The following is a 20,992-nucleotide window of genomic DNA, read 5'->3' on the forward strand; positions in this document are numbered from 1 at the left end:
TTGATTATAGAAAATATTAAGCTATGTCTTCGCCTATTTAGATGTAATGTCTGCAGCAGAAATGTGTTTCTGGGCCTGGAGTTGTCAGTATTCTTATATGTCAAAACCTATAGATGGGATAATAGCCCTGCTATTTTTATTTCAAAGGATATTTATTTATTTATTTATTTATTTTGTCAAATACATATTAAATAATATATATAAGTATAAGCATGAATTGAATACTACATAAAATGAATACAACTAAAGGGAACATTAGGACGGGGATGGTAGGCACACTGGTGCTCTTAAGCACGCCCCTTACAGTCCTCTTAGGAATGGGGTGAGGTCAACAGTAGACAGTTTTAGGTTAAAGTTTTGAGGATTTTGGGATGAGACCACAGAGTCTAGTAGTGGATTCCAGGCATTAACAACTCTGTTACTGAAGTCATATTTTCTGCAATCGAGATATCTAAAAAGTTGTGACTTTCAGAGTAAACCAAGCTGTATTGTCAGCAATTTCATATGTTGCTGGACTGTAATTCCCTAGTTCAGTATATTTTTTTATATTCTGTTTCATTATTGTGCTGGACTGTATTATTTGAACTGTGGGTGAAGAATTGTTGCTGAAATATTTTTGCATGTAAGATTATTTTTCTGCACAACTGCTTAATTATGAAGGTAATTGCATGGATGGGCCTTATTGAAACCATACTTTCTGACCCTCCCAGCTTTATATGCATTTATATGCATTTTTAAAAAAGTAATTAAGGCAGGGGTGTCCAAAGTTTTTTTGGTGAGGGCCAAATACAGAAAAATAAGCAAAGGCCCGGGCCACACCATTGAACGGGGGGGGGGGGGGCTAATTTTTTTGTACCAGTTCTGTGGGCGTGGCTTATTTTGGGGTGTGGCTTGGTGGTCATGTGACTGGTGGGCGTGGCTAACTGCTCATGTGACTGAGTGGATGTGGCTATGGGCATAGAAACTACTCAGAGGGCTAAAAAACTAATTTTTGACCAGTCCTCACACTTATGACTATCCTCACATTTATGCCCATTGCAGCATTTTTAACAACCATATCACTCATTTCACAACTGCTTATTTATTTATTATTTATTTTATTTGATTTGATTTTTATACCGCCCTTCTCCCGAAGGACTCAGGGCGGTGTACAGGCATAATAAAAAACCGACAATACAATATACAGATTTAAAATACGATTTAAAAAACTTATTTAAATTAGCCCAGTGATTAAAATTTACCATACTAAAACCCGTTTAAAATTAATAAATTTAACATTAAAATCGATTTAAGCCAGCCAGCGGATAAAAGATGAGTCTTGAGTTCGCGAAAATGTCCGAAGGTCAGGTATTTGGCGTAAACCGGGGAAGCTCGTTCCAGAGTGTGGAGCCCCACAGAGAAGGCCCTTCCTGGGGCCGCCAGCCGACATTGTTTGGCGGACGGCACCCTGAGAAGTCCCTCTCTGTGGGAGCGTCTGGTGGTGGAGGCGTATGGTAACAGCAGGCGGTCCCGTAAGTACCCAGGTCCTAAGCCATGGAGCGCTTTAAAGGTCATAACAACACCTTAAAGTGCACCGGAAGGCCATAGGCAGCCAGTGCAGTCTGCGCTGGGCGGTGTTACATGGGAGCTACGTGTAGCTCCTCTATCACCAGCGCAGCTGCATTCTGGACTAACTGAAGCCTCGAGTGCACTTCAGGGGAGCCCCATGTAGAGAGCATTACAGTAATCCAAGCGAGAGGTAACGAGCGCATGAGTGACTGTGCATAAGGCATCCCGATCAAGGAAGGGGCGCAACTGCCGAACCAGGCGAACCTGGTGGAAGGCCCTCCTGGAGACGGCCGTCAAATGGTCTTCAAACGACAGCCGATCATCCAGAAGGACACCCAAGTTGCGCACCCTATCCTTTGGGGCCAGTAACTCGCCTCCAACAGCCAGCTGCGGCTGCAGCTGACTGAATCGGGGTGCCGGCATCCACAGCCACTCCGTCTTGGAGGGATTAAGCTTGAGCCTGTTTCTTCACCACGGTTACAAGATAAGGTGCAAAATGTAAAGATAGTTGTAGGTGTGAGGACCAGTCAAAAGTGTGAGGACAGGTCAAAAATAACTTTTTCAGCCCTCTGAGTAGTCCTTGGCCAGGGGTGTCCAAACTTGGTCCCTTTAAGACTTGTGGACTTCAACTCCCAGAGTCGAACTCTGGGAATTGAAGTCCACAAGTCTTAAAGAGACCAAGTTTGGACACCCCTGATCTTGGCTTTTGTTTTGTATTTGGTATGAACTTGAAACTCCCTTCATTATTCCCTGCCCAAGGGGTGGAGGCGCGAGGAGCCTCGCCAGGCGGCCCGAGGAAGGCCAGGGTAGATCTACTGGGGTCAGGCACAGCCAGCAGCCTCTTTCCTGCTCGCCGTCGCCTCCTCCGCCCCCTCCCTTCGTTATTCCCTGCCCAAGGGGTGGAGGCGCGAGGAGCCTCTCCAGGCGGCCCGAGGAAGGCCAGGGTAGAACTGCTGGGATCGGGCACAGCCAGCAGCCTCTTTCCCGCTCGCCGCCTCCTCACCTGTTTCTCGATGGCTGTCACTGCCGCCATGCGTGTCCGACATGGGGAGGCGCGAGGAGCCTCGCCAGGCGGCCCGAGGAAGGCGAGGGTAGAACTGCTGGGGTCAGGCACTGCCAGCAGCCTCTTTCCCGCTCGCTGCCTCCTCCAGCCCCTCCCTTCATTATTCCCTGCCCATGGGGAGGAGCCGTGAGCCTAGCAGCGAACCACCGGGCAAGTACCGGGAGGCGGCTGAAAAGGGCCATATTCAATTATACTTTCAGAATTTGCTGCGGGCCAATAAAATCTGACCCGCGGGCCACAGTTGGCCCGCGGGCCGTAGTTTGGACACCCCTGAATTAAGGCAACTTTTATGAAATGTAAGGGGCTAAGTACTCTTTGTCTTACTCAGAAATCTAGCACATTTGAAGAATAGTTTAAATATTTTAATATTGATTTGCAGGTTTTCTCTGTGTACTTGGTTTCTGTTGTCCAGATACAAACCTCCTTGTAGAGTCAGAAGCAGTACAGCCCAGCCAAGCCTATACAGGTAGTCCTCAATTTATGACCGCAGTCGAGCCCAAAAGTTATTTCTTACTAAGTAAGAAATTTGTTAAGTGAGTTTTGCCCCATTTTATGACTTTTCCTGCCACATTTGTTAAGTGAATCATTGCAGTTGTTCAATTAATAACACAGTTAAGTTAGGTGAATCTGGTTTCCCCATTGACTTTGCCTGTTAGAAGGCTGCAAAAGGGGATCACATGACCCTGGGATGCTGCAACCGTCATAAATGTGAGTCAGTTGACAAGCATCTGAATATAAATCTCCTGATTATGGGGATGCTATAATGGTCATTAGTCTGAAAAATGATCATAAATCACTTTTTTCAGTGCTGTTGTTTAAACAGTTTAAACAGTCACTAAGTGAACTGTTGTAAGTCAAGGATGCTTCTAGGTCCAAAGTGTCTCCCACTCGGGAACATATTACCATCTATGGTGGACGTGTCTGGTGGCAAAAAAATTCTGGGCAAATATTAAAAAATGGCTAGAAAAAATAACAGAACAACCAGTTGAAAGCAAACCAGAAACATTTTTATTAGGAATCTTTACAAGAACATAAACCAAAGAAATAAAATATCTGATTTTACACATTATAACAGCTGCACGAATAACTTATGCACAAAATTGGAAACAGGAAGAGATACCAACAGATGAAGAAGTGATAGGGAAAGTTTTAGAGTGTGCCGAAATGGACAAGTTAACAAAAGAAATTAAAGAGAAAGAAGAGACAGATTATTATACAATCTGGTATAAATGGTGTGAATGGCTTGAGTCTAGAAATAAAGGGGGGAAAAAAGGGAAGAAATTAGAATGTACAGAATGTATTAGGAATGTATAAAATGTAAATAATAAATAAAGCAATTAATATTAGGTAATTTAATGTAAATAAAGAAAAGGGGATAAGAAAGAAAATAAAATAACAAACGTGATATGGGGGTAAATGTATAAAAGCGAGAGAAGACCACTGTTTAGAAATAGGAAATATTTATACGTTATACATTGTGTGTCTGTCAGATTGTGTAAAATAATTAAAAAAATAATAATAAAAAAACAAAGTGTCTCCCACTCTTCTACTATAATATCCCCTTATGAAGGGGAATACCAGAGAAGAACTCATGGATTTCTATTTCATTATATAAAAGCAGAAATCTACGTTTCCTTTTCAACCCAACTTGCTTACCGATAAATTGTACATGTATAGAATCATGTATTATATTATTAAAGGTCTTGTATAATATAGCCTTTATTGTCATTGTACATCATGTATACAATGAAACTGATTTTAGCCTCACTGGTGCAATCCATGACAAAAAATACAAATAACATAAATAGTATAAAGAATAATCCCTTTGCAAGTAATTAGGGAGAAAAAAAGAAAAAGAAAGAAAAAGAAAAACTAGTCATACGTTTCCGCATGTGCGTGGAATGATTGTGGTTGTGTTTAAGAGTCTGACAGCCAAGGATAGAAACTATTTTTAAGCCTATTTAAAAATATTTATTATTTTATACATATTTATTTTGTAGTGCTTGGGTCTGCATTAAATCTAACATAACTATAGGGCAGAGCGTACAGAAAAATCACTGTTCTTATTTTACACCTGCCAGCCTCAGAAGAATGCAGACTGAGACTAGTGACATACAGTACTGTTTTTGTCTATGATATATTTAGTGTCTTATATGAAAGTAAGACTCCCTTTTTCCCTTTCAGCTCAGTTAGGAAAGAATGTATGTTTTCTTTGGCTTTCTTCCCTGCTTGTTACAAGAGAGAGAAAAAACAAACTTGATTAAATTAATCAGAAATGTCCATACAGTAATCTTTTAGAGTTAGCAAGTAAAATAAAAACAGTAAATTTTAACATAGTGTGAATTCTGGTTTTCTGTGAGACAGATTTCTTCCTGTTAAAAGTTGTCTACTTTTAAAAGGGTGTGTGTGTGTGTGTTTGGCATGGATAAATACATTCAACTACTGTCTGTATAAGGTCTTAGTCATCCTAATTTGTATCTATGTTGGAGAAGTGTGGGAATGAACATTTGGAACAGTAAAGTAACCCAGCATAGTATCAAGCGATGCTGAGATATTGAGCCAAAATGCACAGATCAGGCTTACTGCCAGCGCTTGAATCATCCAGCCACTCTACCACTATATTAGTAATTAGGTACTTTGTTTCATTGACCTCTTTATTCTTTTAAAGGTATAATTTCTTTATTTGCAAAGCAATGCATTGGCTAATTAGAAGTCTGAGACAATAGTGAGATTTTAATCTGTTTTTATTTTTCAGTCCCTTTTATTGCTACTTTTTTGCTCATGGAATAAATAGCTATTTCCTTATAAGGTTAGGAATGATGTGCACTTTAAAACTTACAGTAATTTCTTGTCCTTTTAACAAAGCCTCCCCATGACTTGTTACATTATCCTCAGCAGTTTGTGGGCTGAGATCCTTGTAACTTGGAGGGAGGAGAACATTAAGAACAATGACACTTAGTGGGTAGACAAGCTTGGGAGCTTTTTCTTATAGGCTTTTAACTGTGTCAAGCCTTTTTTTAGGACTTTTCCTTCTTAAAGAGAATGGAAAAGCAAACTGTCCATGTTTGACATTCTCTGGTTCTGGGGTTTTTGAACAGGCTTTGGGGTGGGAGAATTTTGAACTTGCTACAATGATTCCTTAGAAACTTGGGATGGAATAAATCTATTCATTTTCTAGATTCTGAAATTTTGATTTTCATATTTTGATGTACTCATCCCATTATAGAGGCAGATTGATCTGTACCTGTTTTGGATTTCTTTTGGGGTTTTGCCATTTTGATTCCATTATGGAATATGGAGAAGTTGTCAAACCAGATGTTTCCCTGATTACTCTAGTTTTAAATATCGAATTTCAAAATGGTATGTTTATATATAGTTTTATTAATTTTGATTATAATAGTAAGATCTAATAATTTTCTGTTTATAGCTTTTTACTATCTCTTTCAGTTTCTTTAAGCTTATAAATAGTTTTTCTTTTGTTCAAAGCTTAAAAGAAACTCATCAATGATGATGTTTGAAACTTTTTATTCTGAAGGTTTCTAATAACTTTAAACTTAATAGGAAATTTCCAAAAGTGATTAAAAAGTGAGGTTAGCAATCTTAGTGTCCTTGAAAAGGCTCCTTTGCGGTTGTGAGGAAGATGGCTAAACCAGTGCTCCAATTTATAGAAAACCCCTGTCCTGTGATTAGCTTGTGAGAAGCAATCATCCAGAGTTTGTGTGATTGATTTCCCATCCTGTCCTTATATGGAGAGGTTCCAAGGAACTCAAAGTTGTCTTCTCTTTGTCATTCGTCCCCCAGGAGTTAAAATCGTATCTGAATGATCAAATAAATTTTGAGTTAAATTCTAAATCAAAAATTCAAATAGTTTAATTCTCAACTGCCACTTGTTAGCCATATTTAATTAGTGCTTAAGTAGAAAATTATTTTGCAAAATAATACTAAAACCTTGCCTGCAGTTTTTTTTTAAATAATAATGCTGCTTCATAAGCATTTTTAGCACAAATAAGGGAATGACACCCATTCTTTCCACATTATGGAATTGTAAACTGGCCCACCAATGGCAGGATGTTTTAATTGACTAGTCATCACAGTAGTAACATTAATTAATATAGATATGCAATACAGCAAATTACTGTATGAAATGCCATAACCTGATACCTCTGGAATCATCTAGACTTCGCTTTTACAATGTGATTTTGTCTTATTTTCTGCACTGTCATTGCCTATTATAATCGCTGTTGTTTATTTTGGCTATGTTAACCTTCAGAATTTGCTCCATCCAAAAGGTTAATTTCTTCCTAACATACATAATAAAAGAGACAATTCTGGTGTGGTTAAAAAATGAGACTTTTACAGTATTTGGTTGACCACTTGCTCTATTTTAATTGTTTTACTTGCTTCAGAAGAATTCATTGTGCAAAGCAAACAGGACTTCTCTTTTAGAATGGCGTATTTTCCTCTTTGGCTTCAGTAGCTACTGATTCAATACAGTAATATAATAATGACAGTGCAGAAAATAAAACAAATGGATTCAATAGGAAAATAAGGACCACAGAAAAGTCTCACATTGCAGGAACACTCTCCTGTCTTTCTTCTTCTGTACCCACCACTTTCAATATTAAGTTCCTTTCCGGGTCTTAGCAACTCTTTCCCATTCCTGCTGCTCCCTGCTTGCTTCTGAACTGATTCTGGGCATCTGTGGTCTTTGGGAGGTACATATACAAAGGTGGAAGGGTGATTTTACACACTTGGGTGATAAACAAGGTAATACTTAAAATAGTAATGCTTAAACTCTTGCCTAGTATCCACAAAACCTTACTTGTGTTAGGAAATGGACTCTGAATTTTCAGTAATGAATCAAAAGAAAATAAAACTGAAATATGGTGCTCTATTAAATAAGCAAATAAATCTATAGCTCATTTTATAGCATAACAGCATGTATATTCCAGGACTGTTATTGAATTTAATTAGCACCTAACTTCTAGATGTTTTTTCCTATGACAATATTAATGATTATGTGGGCTGATCTGTGGAAACGGTGATTTGATTTGCTGTGTAGGAGGAGTAGGCTAAAATTTAGTGGATTTGTTCCGTTCCTATTCTGGGGTCCTATAATAAGCTTTTTCTAAGCACTAAATAATATGTTTTTTAATATATTAAAATGCTGCAAAGTGTTTTGAAACGTGGTGGGTATTTTTATTTATTTATGTATGCCTCTTGAAACAAATGCAGATCATTTGTGAGGCTGTGTCTGCCAGTTTTTCTACTGCTCTTACATGATGGTGTTTCATGTAATGTGTGTGACCTTTGTTTTCTTCTGAGTTTTTAATACTGATCTTCCTTTCTACAGGGACATTTGTATCAGCTTTCACAGTCTTGTGTGGAGCCCGGACGGATCTCCCTGATAGACACATTTGTTGTGTGTTCTGGTTGAATATTGCAGCAGCTCTGATTCAGATTCTCACAGCAATTGTGATGGTTGGCTGGATCATGAGTATATTTTGGGGGATGGACATGGTCATTCTTGCCAGTAAGTTTTTGTCCATTTTTGTTTGTTATTCTAATTATTAAGAATTAAAGTGTGCTTGTGGGAAGGGGGATAGAAGTGGGTCCTAGTTAAATCAAATAGTTCTCTAACAGCTAAAAACTCTTTTTTGTGTGAGTTGATATCTTGATAGAATCTGTTTGCAGAAACAAGCTAAAGAAAAAAAATGCTTCCTTCTCTTTTGCCCTAATATTTCTTTGAACAAAAACAACATTAGGATATAGAGAACAGCTTTTGTCATGGAGTGACCTCCAAAACATTGTCCTTCACATTCTACTGCTTTTATAAATGTACCATATTTGTTCTCTATACTAGTCAATCAGTTGGCTCCCAGTAACCATAAATGGTGCATAAAGGCAATCACGATTTATCCATTTTTAAAAAAATTAATCAGTTTGGCCATCTCAATTACCAAAGGAATTCTAGGCAGTAGGCAGCAATATAATAAAAACAGATTAAAACAAACATAACAAACCTAACAAAAAGCAATGTACCAGTAGAGCGTCTCATTAGTGAAATGTTAATATAATTATATGGCTAACAAATATCATAAACTGGGTCACAAAGGAGCCTATCCAGGGGCCTGATCAAAAAGCAAGGTCTTCAAGGCTTTCCTAAATGCAACTGGATCCCAAGTAATGCTCTTGCAGTGGCAGACATAGAGAAGGGGTCTCTGGGGTCCCGTAAGATAACATTCCCTTCATCTATGGGATCTGGAGCTTGCTTACTCTACAGTAATTACTAAACAAGCAAACAACTAAACCATAGAGAGAAAAAGATACTCATGTAGGTAACTAGACCCCAATTCATGAAGGTGCCAACTAGCATGTTGAATTGCAACTCAATAAAAGAAAAGAAAAAAAATAAAATAAAAGAGAAGGTGGATTTGCACTATATATAAGAAATAACTACATCTCTACAGAAATAGAGCACAACAATGATGAAAATCATTGGGTCAATATAAAAGGGGTGAAAAACGATATTGCCATAGGTCTATACTATAGGCCACCCAACCAAACAGAGGAAGTAGATGAACTTTTTGCTAGTCAGCTAACTAAGGTATGTAGGAAGCACATCACAGTAGTAATGGGGGATTTTAACTACCCTGACATCAACTGGGAAACAAACTCTGCACCAAGTGGAAGATCCAACAGGTTCCTAACAAACCTAGCAGACAACTTTGTTTCCCAAAAAATAGAGAAGGCGACAAGGGGATCAGCCATACTGGACTTAATTCTCACTAACAGAGATGAAATGATAGAAGGTGTTGAAGCTACAGGAACCTTGGGGGCAAGTGACCACGCAATATTGGAATTCGACATTAAGCAAATACAAGTAGTAGAACAAAGTCAAACTAGAGTCTTGGACTTTAAGAGAGCTAATTTCAATAAACTTAGAGAGAGCTTGAGAAGGATTCAATGGATGAGAATCCTCAGGGGGAAAACAACTCAAGAAGCTTGGGAAATTTTGAAAAGTGAGATTATAAAAGCACAGTCTAACACAATACCAATGAAGAAAAAAAATAATAGATCTCAAAAGAAACCAGCATGGATGCATAAAGAACTATCTGACAAATTGAAAGACAAAAAGGACAAATATAAAAAGTGGAAAGAGGGGCAAATAACTAAGGCAGAATATCAGCAAATAGCCCGAGCCTGTAAAGATGAAGTGAGGAAAGCTAAGGCTCACAATGAACAAAGGCTAGCGACAAAAGTAAAAAATAACAAAAATGTTATTCCAACATGTTAAAAACAAGAAAAAAGTCAAGGAAACAATTGGCCCATTGCTGGGAGAAAGTGGCAAGAAGATGACAAGCAACAGGGAGAAAGCAGATCTACTTAACTCATATTTTGCATCTGTCTTTACACAAAAGGAAAAAACAATCCAACCTATCAAAAACAGCACTACAAAAAACAGATTAGAAACACAAGTTAAAATAGGGAAGAAAATGGTAAGTGAACACCTGTCTACCCTAGACGAGTTCAAATCACCAGGACCGGATGGATTACACCCCAAGGTTCTGAAGGAACTGGCAGACGTGATCTCAGAACCACTGAACTATATCTTTCAAAGATCCTGGAGCACAGGGGAGCTGCCAGAGGACTGGAAAAGAGCTGATGTAGTTCCCATCTTCAAAAAGGAAAAACAGATCCAGGAAACTACAGACCTATCAGTCTGACCTCAATACCGGGAAGATTCTGGAAAAGATAATCACAACGAATCACCGAACACCTAGAAGCAAACAAAGTAATAACCAAAAGCCAACATGGGTTTGTCAAAACAGATCATGCCAGACTAATCTTATCGCATTCTTTGACAAAATGACAAAATTAGTAGACCAGAGGAATGCTGTCGATATAATTTACTTGGACTTCAGTAAAGCATTTGATAAAGTAGACCATAACCTACTACTAGATAAAGTAGAAAATGTGGGTTAGACAGCACCACCACCAGATGGATTCATAACTGGCTGACCAACCGCACTCAACGTGTAGTCCTCAACGGAACTACATCCACATGGAGGAAGTATGCAGTGGAGTACCCCAAGGCTCTGTTTTAGGCCCAGTACTCTTCAACATCTTCATCAATGACTTGGACGAGGGATAGATGGGGAACTCATCAAATTTGCAGATGACACCAAGCTGGCAGGAATAGCCAACACTCCAGAAGATAGGCTCAAGTTACAGAAAGATCTTGACAGACTTGAACATTGGGCGCTATCTAACAAAATGAAATTCAACAGTGAAAAAAGTAAGGTTCTACATTTAGGCCAAAAAAACAAAATGCACCGGTACCGTATATGTGGTACCTTGCTCAATAGTAGTACCTGTGAGAGGGATCTTGGAGTCCTAGTGGATAACCATTTAGATATGAGCCAGCAGTGTGCAGCAGCTGTTAAAAAAGCCAACACAGTTCTGGGCTGCATAAACAGAGGGATAGAATCAAGATCACGTGAAGTGTTAGTACCACTTTATAATGCCTTGGTAAGGCCACACTTGGAATATTGCATCCAGTTTTGGTCGCCACGATGTAAAAAAGATGTTGAGACTCTATAAAGAGTGCAGAGAAGAGCAACAGAGATGATTAGGGGACTGGAGGCTAAAACATATGAAAAACGGTTGCAGGAACTGGGTATGTCTAGTTTAATAAAAAGAAGGACTAGGGGAGACATGATAGCAGTGTTCCAATATCTCAGGGGTTGCCACAAAGAAGAGGGAGTCGGGCTGTTCTCCAAGGCACCTGAGGGTAGAACAAGAAGCAATGGGTGGAAACTGATCAAGGAAAGAAGCAACTTCGTCGTGAGCTAAAAACATATTTATTCATTCAAGCAGGACTGGCATAAATAGTGGATTTTAAATTGGGGTTTTAGTAGTATTTTAAATTTTTAAATTTTTTAATTACCGGCCATTTAGTAATAGTTTATTTTAATCTCTTTTAATTGTATATACTCTGTATTTTATTTCGGCTGTGCACCGCCCTGAGTCCTTCAGGAGAAAGGCGATATAAAAATTTAATAAAATAAAATAAATAAATAAATAAACTTAGAACTAAGGAGAAATTTCCTGATGGTTAGAACAATTAATAAGTGGAACGACTTGCCTGCAGAAGTTGTGAATGCTCCAACACTGGAAATTTTTAAGAAAATGTTGGATAACCATCTGACTGAGATGGTGTAGGGTTTCCTGCCTGGGCAGGGGGTTGGACTAGAAGGCCTCCAAGGTCCCTTCCAACTCTGTTGTTATATTATATTATATTAACTGGAATCCAACTGGTAAGCAGTGCAGTTTGTGAAGTAGCGATACCGCATGGGTAAAATGGTATGTATCTGCAGCTACTTATGCTGCTTCCTTCCAACTGCAGCTTCCAGAAGCAACCCCAGCTGGAGCATGTTGCAGTAGTACAAATAAAAATATCTAAAACCTGAAAGACTATGAGAAAGGCCTCCCAAATCAGAGCATAATTGGCTAACCAAATGTGTTTGTGCAGATAGCTCTCTTGGCCATAGCTGCCATTAACCGCCCAAATTCTGCCTGGGGAGCTGCAATGCAATTGAGAACTAATATTAGAGAATGTCTAAAACAGAAGGTCCTTGCATCTTCAACCATTCAGTGTTGCTAGGCTTGTGAAGAAAACTCACCAAGGCTGAGAATGAAAACAAAGTATTTCAAAACATAACTAATGAAGAGCAGATGGTTGTTCCAGTGTCAGGCTTATCTGGGAAGAAGGGTACTTAGTGCTTCAGTTTCACAATCAGGGAAAAAGGTTCAATAATTCAGTGATCCCACCTTAATGAATTCATCCCTAAATGTAGATAGGAATTTTGCTTATTTGGTTTTCAAGGTCCTATCTATATCCTAACCCCTTATATCCTGACAATAATTAAAGACATTTCATGTGACTCTTGCTTCCCTGGATGCTAAGGACTGGGCAGGTTGACCCTGATCCTGTTCCTCTGTATTCAGATCCAACATCCTTGAGGCACTAGGACAAAATATTGGCAGTGTTGCCCAGTGAGCCTGGAATTGAAATAGACTATGGGATGTCACCCACATATTGAGACTCCCTAACAATATTTCCAGGTTACTCCACATAATACCCTCATGTAGATGTTAAATAAGAATGGGGAATGTGTTGAATCCTAAAGGCTCTTATAAAATGAGGGTTTCAGATGTCAGGATGCTTTTCCTTCCAACATTATGTTATGTTATACAGTAACTGGACCCAATCCCAGAGAAACTTGGAAACTACAGTATGATAGTTGTCAGCCATTCATTCAACAACTGTGTGTTGCCACTAAAATATGAACTTAAAACTTCTTAAAATTCTAACAATTCCCACAGTCACATAATTGCAATCCAGACACTTGAGAGCCTGGCTCATGATTAGCCTGTTGCAGGGAGCTGTGTCATGTGATCACCACTTGTGAACTTTTCTGTCAGACTCCCACAAACAGAGTCCAGTAAGTTGCCCCCACCTCTTTTTCTCCAGGGAGCCCATTACAGAGATATCATATTACTTAGTGCCAGTGGTGGGTTGCTACCAGTTTTCCCCAGATCTGGCAAATCGGTAGTGGCGGTGGGCATCTCTGCCCGCCCACCCGGTCATCTCTGCGCATGCACAGAAGCTTCTGTGCATGTGCAGAAGTGTCACACACGCGCATGAGCGCCCACGCTCTCACGAGCGAACCGGTAGCGATGGGGTTTGAAACCCACTACTGCTTAGCGCCCCCTCCTGCCCACACTCCATAGTGCACGCCTGCTCACAACATCCTGCCCACACCTTTTGCCAGCCTGCCCATGTTCCCCATCACCCACTGGAGTCCCTCACTAGCTTGCCTACACTCCCTGGCATCCACCTGCAGCCCTTACTAGCTCACTCAGAATCCACATTTCAGTCTTACCAAGAAGACTAGACAGGAAACGCAACCAAATAAACTAATTCTATAAATAGATTCTTGCAAATCTGAAAATACAGTTTTCCTGCCATCACCTTTACAGCCCAAGAACTCAAGGAGCTTCTTGCTTCACCTTGCTATACAGCTGCAGCCTATGCGCTTTCTTATCTGGCCATTCCTTGCATTATATTTCTTTGCCCTGCCTCTCAAGTTCATTCCCACATACCATTTCATTACCTGCAACCTCTGGTAACCCACCTGAGCCCTTTGCCAGCTTTCCTGCAGCCCTGCTATCCTGCCCACATAACATAGTGTCTGCCTGTGGCACTTGCCCCTGCACAGCACCCTCTCACCAGCAACCCCCTCCTCTGCTCCTTGCCTGGGACTCCCTTATTTCCGTTTAATGACCTTCTGGGGTTATGATGACAACCCATAAGGGCCTCTGGTGGCTCAGCAGACTAAGTCTGTCTGTTATTAACACAGCTGCTTGCAATTACTGCAAGTTCAAGTCCCACCAGGCCCAAGGTTGACTCAGCCTTCCATCCTTTATAAGGTAGGTAAAATGTGGACCCAGATTGTTGGGGGCAATAAAAGTTGACTTTGTATATAATATACAAATGGATGAAGACTATTGCTTAACACTGTATAAGCCGCCCTGAGTCTTCGGAGAAGGGCAGAATATAAATTCAAGTTAAAAAAAAAAACTGGGATTGCTGGGATTGGTGTTGCTAAGTGATCTGGTCATATGTTGTTGCACTTTACAACCGTATCATTTAACAATGGCAGTCCCCGTTCCAATTGCTGTTGTAATTTGAGGACTGTTTGTAGCCCAATCCCTTCCATTCCTAACTCTCAGACCCAGTCTGGAAGAATACCATGACCAACAGTATCAAAAGTTGTTGAGGGGCCAAGGGGGGCATGCAGAATTACATGTCCTATATCCCGTTATTATCAGAGGTGATTTGTAAATAGAATCGGTGACATCTCAGACATATAAAACATGAATTTGAATTGAAAGGGGCCTTGTCATTACTTCCCATAGGCAAACTTCCTCTGATCCTGGACACATTTTATTAAAATCCTGAGAAGTTGCCCGTTTATAATAATATTAATTGGGGACTGTTATCGTGTGATTCTAAGTCTAATGGTTTTAACTACTCTATGAGAAAAAATACACCTTTAGTTACTCCCCACTAGTTTAATGCTAACTCCTTATATATAGGAGAATTTTTTCCCCTCAATACTATACATGACATTTTATTACTTTGTCATGTTCCCTGACAGGTAGGGACGCGGTGGCTCAGTGGCTAAGACACTGAGCTTGTCAATTGAAAGATCAGCAGTTCAGCGGTTCAAATCCCTAGTGCCGCGTAACGGGGTGAGCTCCCGTTACTTGTCCCAGCTTCTGCCAACCTAGCAGTTTGAAAGCATGTAAAAAATGCAAATAGAAAAATAGGGACCACCTTTGGTGGGAAGGTAACAGTGTTCCGTGCGCTGTTGGCATTTAGTCATGCCGGCCACATGATCATGGAGACGTCTTGGGAGAGTGCTGGCTCTTCGGCTTTGAAACGGAGATGAACACCGCCCCCTAGAGTCGAATGACTAGCACATATGTGCGAGGGGAACCTTTACCTTTACCATGTTCTCTGTTAAGTTTTTTCCCCTCTATGCTAGCTAATTCAATATCCTTTGATAGCACATTTAACCCATTCATTCCTCATTTGGATTGCCATTTTAATATACGTTTAGCACTATAATATTCTTTTGGAAAGATAGCAATTAGAATTTTACTTAGGGTACGAAGTATGGTCATATTGTATTAATTTAAAACATTGTGATGTTGACAGTTTTATTCATGATATTATCATTTTTGCTTGTTGAGTCAAGATTTTAATTGTTCTGATCCTTACAAACCCAGGGTTATTTTCTTTCTCACATTCCCTCAATGCATATCCAGTGTATGCCCTAGAAGCAAATTTAAATTCTTGTTAGTTAGGGATTTGCAAAAGAAAAAAAAGGTTCAATTCTAAAATACCATTCTTTAATAAACAGAGTAGTTAATCACCGTACTTATGTTTTTCCATTTTGCTCTTTTTTGAATAATTTCTTATAATTATGGCTTTGTTTTTCTCTTTTATGTTTCTTTCACTTCTTCTGAATGATCAACCAAGTTTCACAAGGTATGTTTCTATCTGATATTTTCCCCCACAATTTAATCAATTTAAACATAAACACTTTTCCTCAGGGAAAATGTTTTAAACACTAAACTAAGCCTGCATTCTTTTATTGATTTAAACCATAATACAATTGGTTTGTGTGGAGCTTAGGATATTATGAACTAAGCCACCAATATTACTAAATCATCACATTTAGCTTTGCTTAAACCTGAAGAAGTGGAATTTATTCGGTAAATCATGATAAAGCAAACCCTACACATGAACATGAATCCCATCTTTAAGACCTTGGCCACAGATCACTGAGGACAATTCCATGATCCACATATTTCAGTTTCTGAATCTCTGAACTAATTTTGCTTCTTCACATTATGAAGCTTAAAACAAACTGTTTAAGCTTTAAAAAAAATGAATTGCAACGGTTAGAATTGCATACTCAGACAAAAATCTGCAGAAAAATTAGGTGGGCAACCATTTCATAAAATATCTGTGTGGGCAATTATTTTTTGTATGCCAAATGCTGCATTCAAATGTGTCCATTCCTCCTCCCCATCCAATCCAATTCCAGAATTTTTTATTTATATTTTTATATATATATATATATGTTTTCTGAGGTTTTCGCGGGTGTTTGTATGTAGGTCTTTGGTTATTCGGGTTTTCTCCCGCATAAAATTGGAAGTGTCTTGGCAACGTTTCGACGAAATCTCATTCGTCATCTTCAGGCTTCAGCTTCGTGCTTCTGGAAGCAATGTATGAAACAGCTGCAGTCACACATTGCTTCCAGAAGCACGAAGCTGAAGCCTGAAGATGACGAATGAGACTTCGTCGAAACGTCGCCAAGACACTTCCAATTTTACGCGGGAGAAAACCCGAATAACCAAAGACCTACATATATATATATATGTGTATGTATATATATATATGTGTGTGTGTGTGTGTGTATACATACATACATACATATATATATATATATGTATATATGCTGGGATCCTACTATACCTGATATATATTATAATAGTGACATTACTTGTAAATTAAATCAGACTTCTTTTTTCTGTGATTTTCCCACATCTGATTTACAGGCCCAGACAAAACCAATAACAAAAAATAAGTCCTATTAAAATGTATTTACTTAAGGTGAGTAACAATTGAGGGCAATTATGAAGGGAAGAATATGTGCCAAGCACATACACAGTGTCCCTCTGAGCTTCTGTCCTGATTTATCAGCATGCAGACTAGAATGCAAAATATGTGTCAGCTGTTATTTACATGATGTTCCTTGTATCACAGAAAAAAAATATCCTTAAGTTGTGCTTAAGTTTAATCATACATGTTTTAAACCTTATTTACATGTAAGGAACTTTGGAGAAATAATGCTTCCAACTTCCTGAGACTCTTAGCTATTTCAGACTCCTAGTTATGTCCCAGGATGAAGTGAGCAGCATATGAAAACACCTTTAGAAAATGAATGGAAACACTATTGGAAGTGTAAATGAAGTTTTAATTGAATATATTATGCCATGGATGCAGAGCAGGGGTACTTTTTGAGTGCCTTTAACAATTAATTCTCTGAAAACTCGGATATGTATCCTGAATAAAATCAAGGAAATCTTGTACATAATTCTTTTCCTATTCTTTCACTTTGCCCAGAAAGGCAATGACTATTTCTAAAGTTGCTGGAAATCCTTACTTTTTACCCTAGTAGTTTATTATCTACCTCCACACCCACTTGTTTTTAATCAAATATTGTTTTATATTTGCATTTATACTTTGACCTAAATAAATAATTGTCAATAAAATAAAATTAATGATAGGATTTCCCAGAGACTGACTTTGGTTGCTAATATTCATTTCTACACTCTTAAACACAATCAGAGAAGAATATTCTCCTCCTATTTCTCATTAGCTTTGAGCAGTAATCCAAAATATTAAGATTTATCTTACTGCTAAAACAGTGCAGATTGTTTAACCTTTCTTTTTCCACCAGAACCTAAGACACTGTTGGATTCCAATGGAACCCAACAATAATTTCCTTTCCATCTTCTTTCTTTCTTTTGTGTGTGTGGTTGAGTATCCAGCAGAGCGGAGGTGCAGATCAGCAGAGAGTGACCTTCACTGATCACTTGGACAACTAACACTGCTTATGGAGACTCTGACATGTGGATTCTTGAACTGGCACAGTCAACATGCCAGGATGCCAGGCAAGCCGTTCCAAAAGTGGGAGAAAGCCACTGGTTAGGTAGGGATATGGCTGAGGAGGAAGATAACATTTGAGCAAACATCACTGAAGAAGTTGCAATTTTTTCCATCTTATGGGATGAACTACATGGAAATATTTCACTTCCTTTGTCACTTCTTGAGGAAATGTCCTGATGTGAATATCAAGAAGCAGAGGAAATATTGATAGATAATGTGGAATATATCAAAGCAAACATTTGAAGGGAGATTCTCCCCTCCCCCCCCCGCCCAAAGGCATTATTTGGTGCAGGAAAGTTCAAGTTGTGACTTTCCTGCTTGTGTGCGTACTTGTGGGATTTTTTTGGTGCTTGTTGAATAACTGTTTTCTGCAACCAATTTAAGATTCTGCTTGCTGCTTTTGTAAATCCTGTCACTGTTGCTTACCTGTTCATGCATTTTGCCACCCTTTATCTTCTGAATATTGGAAAGAAGCTGTGAACTCTTTGTCTAACCAGAAGCAAGAATTTGGCTTTGCTAAATTTTATTATCCACCATTACTTTTTACAGATGTTTTATTCTTAAGTGTGAGGACTGGGTATTAAGAGATTATAATATGGAGAACATTTTATTGTATACTATGGAAAATGAAAGAAGAAAGAAGTTATTTTTTCCTGCTCCCTCAAAGAAACTGTGCCAGTAAATGTTAATGTATTTTGGAAATGTGCATATAAATGATGGATAGTATTTGTGGCTGAACTGCAGTAAAGGTGTGACATCTCTTTTTCATAGTATATGTGCTCACAGAGTTAATTACAGGTAAAACAAGTTAATACTTTTAAGGTACATTCAAAAATAAGGCTGACAATTTACTGAAGTTAACAGAAGCAAAGCCCTGTTGTGGAATTTGTTGAGCAGAATTCTGTTGTGTTGTTACTTATACATTCCAAGACCTCATAAGAACTTAACTATTTTTGACCAGCATCCATTCAGATTTTTGGATATGACTATTGGTGTCTTTATAGATGAGAAGAGTTTAATAGACAGATTCTTGTTCAACCATGATTCACTTGCTTTTTCAGCCATAATGCCATTATTTTGAAAGAAAAAATAGGTGTCTCTGTGTGAAAATCATTAATGCTGCCTGAATGGTAAAATAAATGCATAATATTGTGAGTGAAACATGATGCTTTTTTCTGTTCAGGAAAAATGCTTTCAGGAACTGGAAGTCAACTACCATAAAGGAGGTTCAAGAATTCTGTCAAATACATGACTGCTAAACTGTTACTTTTTTGCTCACATATTAGCCACTTAACAACATTCTATAGACAGTCATGATTTTTTTAGTGCCAGATTTGAATTACTGCCACTGTATTTAAAATATGTGTTGCCTATCATTTTAAATGTATTATTGGTTTGCTATCCAACCCTGAGTTAGTTAAAAGGCTTAATGGAAGTATCTTGTCATAAATGAGAGAGCTGACATATGCAGAACATTAAATAAAAAAATCTAGGAATATGTAATTTTATCACATAAAACACTGTAGGACCAATTCTGATACTGCAACCCACCTTCCACCAGATTTGTGAAAAAACTCTAATTATAATTCAGGTAGCCCTGAAAAGGCAGTGGTGGGATTCAGCCGGTTTGCACTGGTTCAAGTGAACCAGTTGTTAAATTACACCACCACCACACTATCAAAGTGGATCCTGAGTGCTGCTCTTCAATGGAGAAATGGGCAACAGAGCAGCTGGCATGAGGGAAGGAGAAGGCTGCTTTCCCTCTTTCTTCTCCCTGCTCCTCCTTCCCCTGTGCCGGCCGTTCCGTTTCCTGTTTTTCCATTGCAGCGCAGTGCCCAGTATCCACTTTGATAGTGTATGTGGGGGTGTGGGGGTGTAACAACCGGTTCATGCAGGATCTGGTTGGCCATCGTGGGTGGCTCGTCCCACATGTGGGGTGGAGCTGGAGGCCGGGGATGGGCCATGCCTCCCACAACAGCCAACCTGACCCTGGGTGAACCGGTTGTTAAATTACTTGAATCCCACCACTGTGTGGAGGTTATTTCTGTCCGTAGTCTTTGAAAGTGAGCTTTGCAACATAACAAGAACAAGTTAAGCTCTTCCTTGCAAATAAAATAGCCATCTCTTTTATTAAGCCTCTTTTCTTTAACCCAGTGGAGTCACTGGGCAAGAACCTACTTCATAAGGAATAAACACAAATATCCTTTTTAAATTTATCATACTTTTTATTTTTGCTTATAAACAGAGAATTCTATTCTCTCTTGCAGTAAATCAAGGGGAAATTGTTTAACCCCCTCAAGTATCACAGCATCGCCATAGATGGATTGTAATTGATTGACCAATCAGCCTCTATTTCTAGTCCTTAATGGAACTGCATCTACATGGAGGGAAGTATGCAGTGAAGTATCTCAAGGTTCTGTCTTGAGTCCAGTCCTCTTCAACATCTTCATAAACAATTTAGATGAGGGGATAAACAAGGAACTCATCAAATTTGCAGACAACATCAAGCTGGCAGGAATAGCCAATACTCAAAAAAATAGGCTAAAGATCCAATATGATCTGGACACACCTGAAAACTGGGTGTGTTCTCAAACAAAATAAAATTTAGTGTTGAGAAAAGTAAGGTTTTACACTTAATGAAGAAAAATCAAGTATAGAATAGGTGGATCTGGTTCAACAGCAGAAACTTTGAGAGTAATCTGGGGGTTTTGTTGGATAACCACTTAAATATGAGCCAGCAGTGTATTGCAGCCACCAGAAAGCCATCACAGTCCTAGGCTGCATTAGCAGAGGGATAGAATCAAGTTCACGTGAAATATAAGTACTGCCTTATAATGACTTGGTAAGACCACACTTGGACTATTGCTATTTGGAACCAGTTTTGGTCGTAAAAAAGATGTTGAGACTCTGGAAAGAGTGCAAAGAATAGCATAAACATGATTAGGGGACTGAAGGCTAAAACATTTCAAGAATTGTTGCAGTAATTGGATAGGTCTAGTCCAATGAAAAGAAGAACTGGGGGTGACATGATAGCAATCTTTCAATATCTAAGGGGCTGTCACAAAGAA

At 38.9% G+C, this 20,992-nt stretch overlaps 1 protein-coding gene across 2 annotated transcripts in view; it reads left to right on the forward strand.

The window, feature by feature from the left end:
* The window catches only part of STUM (stum, mechanosensory transduction mediator homolog), a 52,626-nt gene extending 36,797 nt beyond the window's left edge, over positions 1-15,829 (forward strand). The window contains exons 2-3 of one of the 2 annotated variants that reach the window (XM_058166184.1): positions 7,965-8,144; positions 15,726-15,829. In XM_058166184.1, coding sequence (XP_058022167.1) covers positions 7,965-8,144; positions 15,726-15,820 — 275 coding nt within the window. In that variant the 3' untranslated portion in view covers positions 15,821-15,829. Of the gene's footprint in view, positions 1-7,964; positions 8,145-15,725 lie in introns of those variants that run through there. The other variant, XR_009153220.1, reaches the window with a different exon arrangement.
* Positions 15,830-20,992: the final 5,163 nt, after the last annotated feature.

This window comes from Ahaetulla prasina, chromosome 1 (assembly GCF_028640845.1).
Source record: "Ahaetulla prasina isolate Xishuangbanna chromosome 1, ASM2864084v1, whole genome shotgun sequence".
In the NCBI taxonomy this organism is placed as follows: Eukaryota; Metazoa; Chordata; class Lepidosauria; order Squamata; family Colubridae; genus Ahaetulla; species Ahaetulla prasina.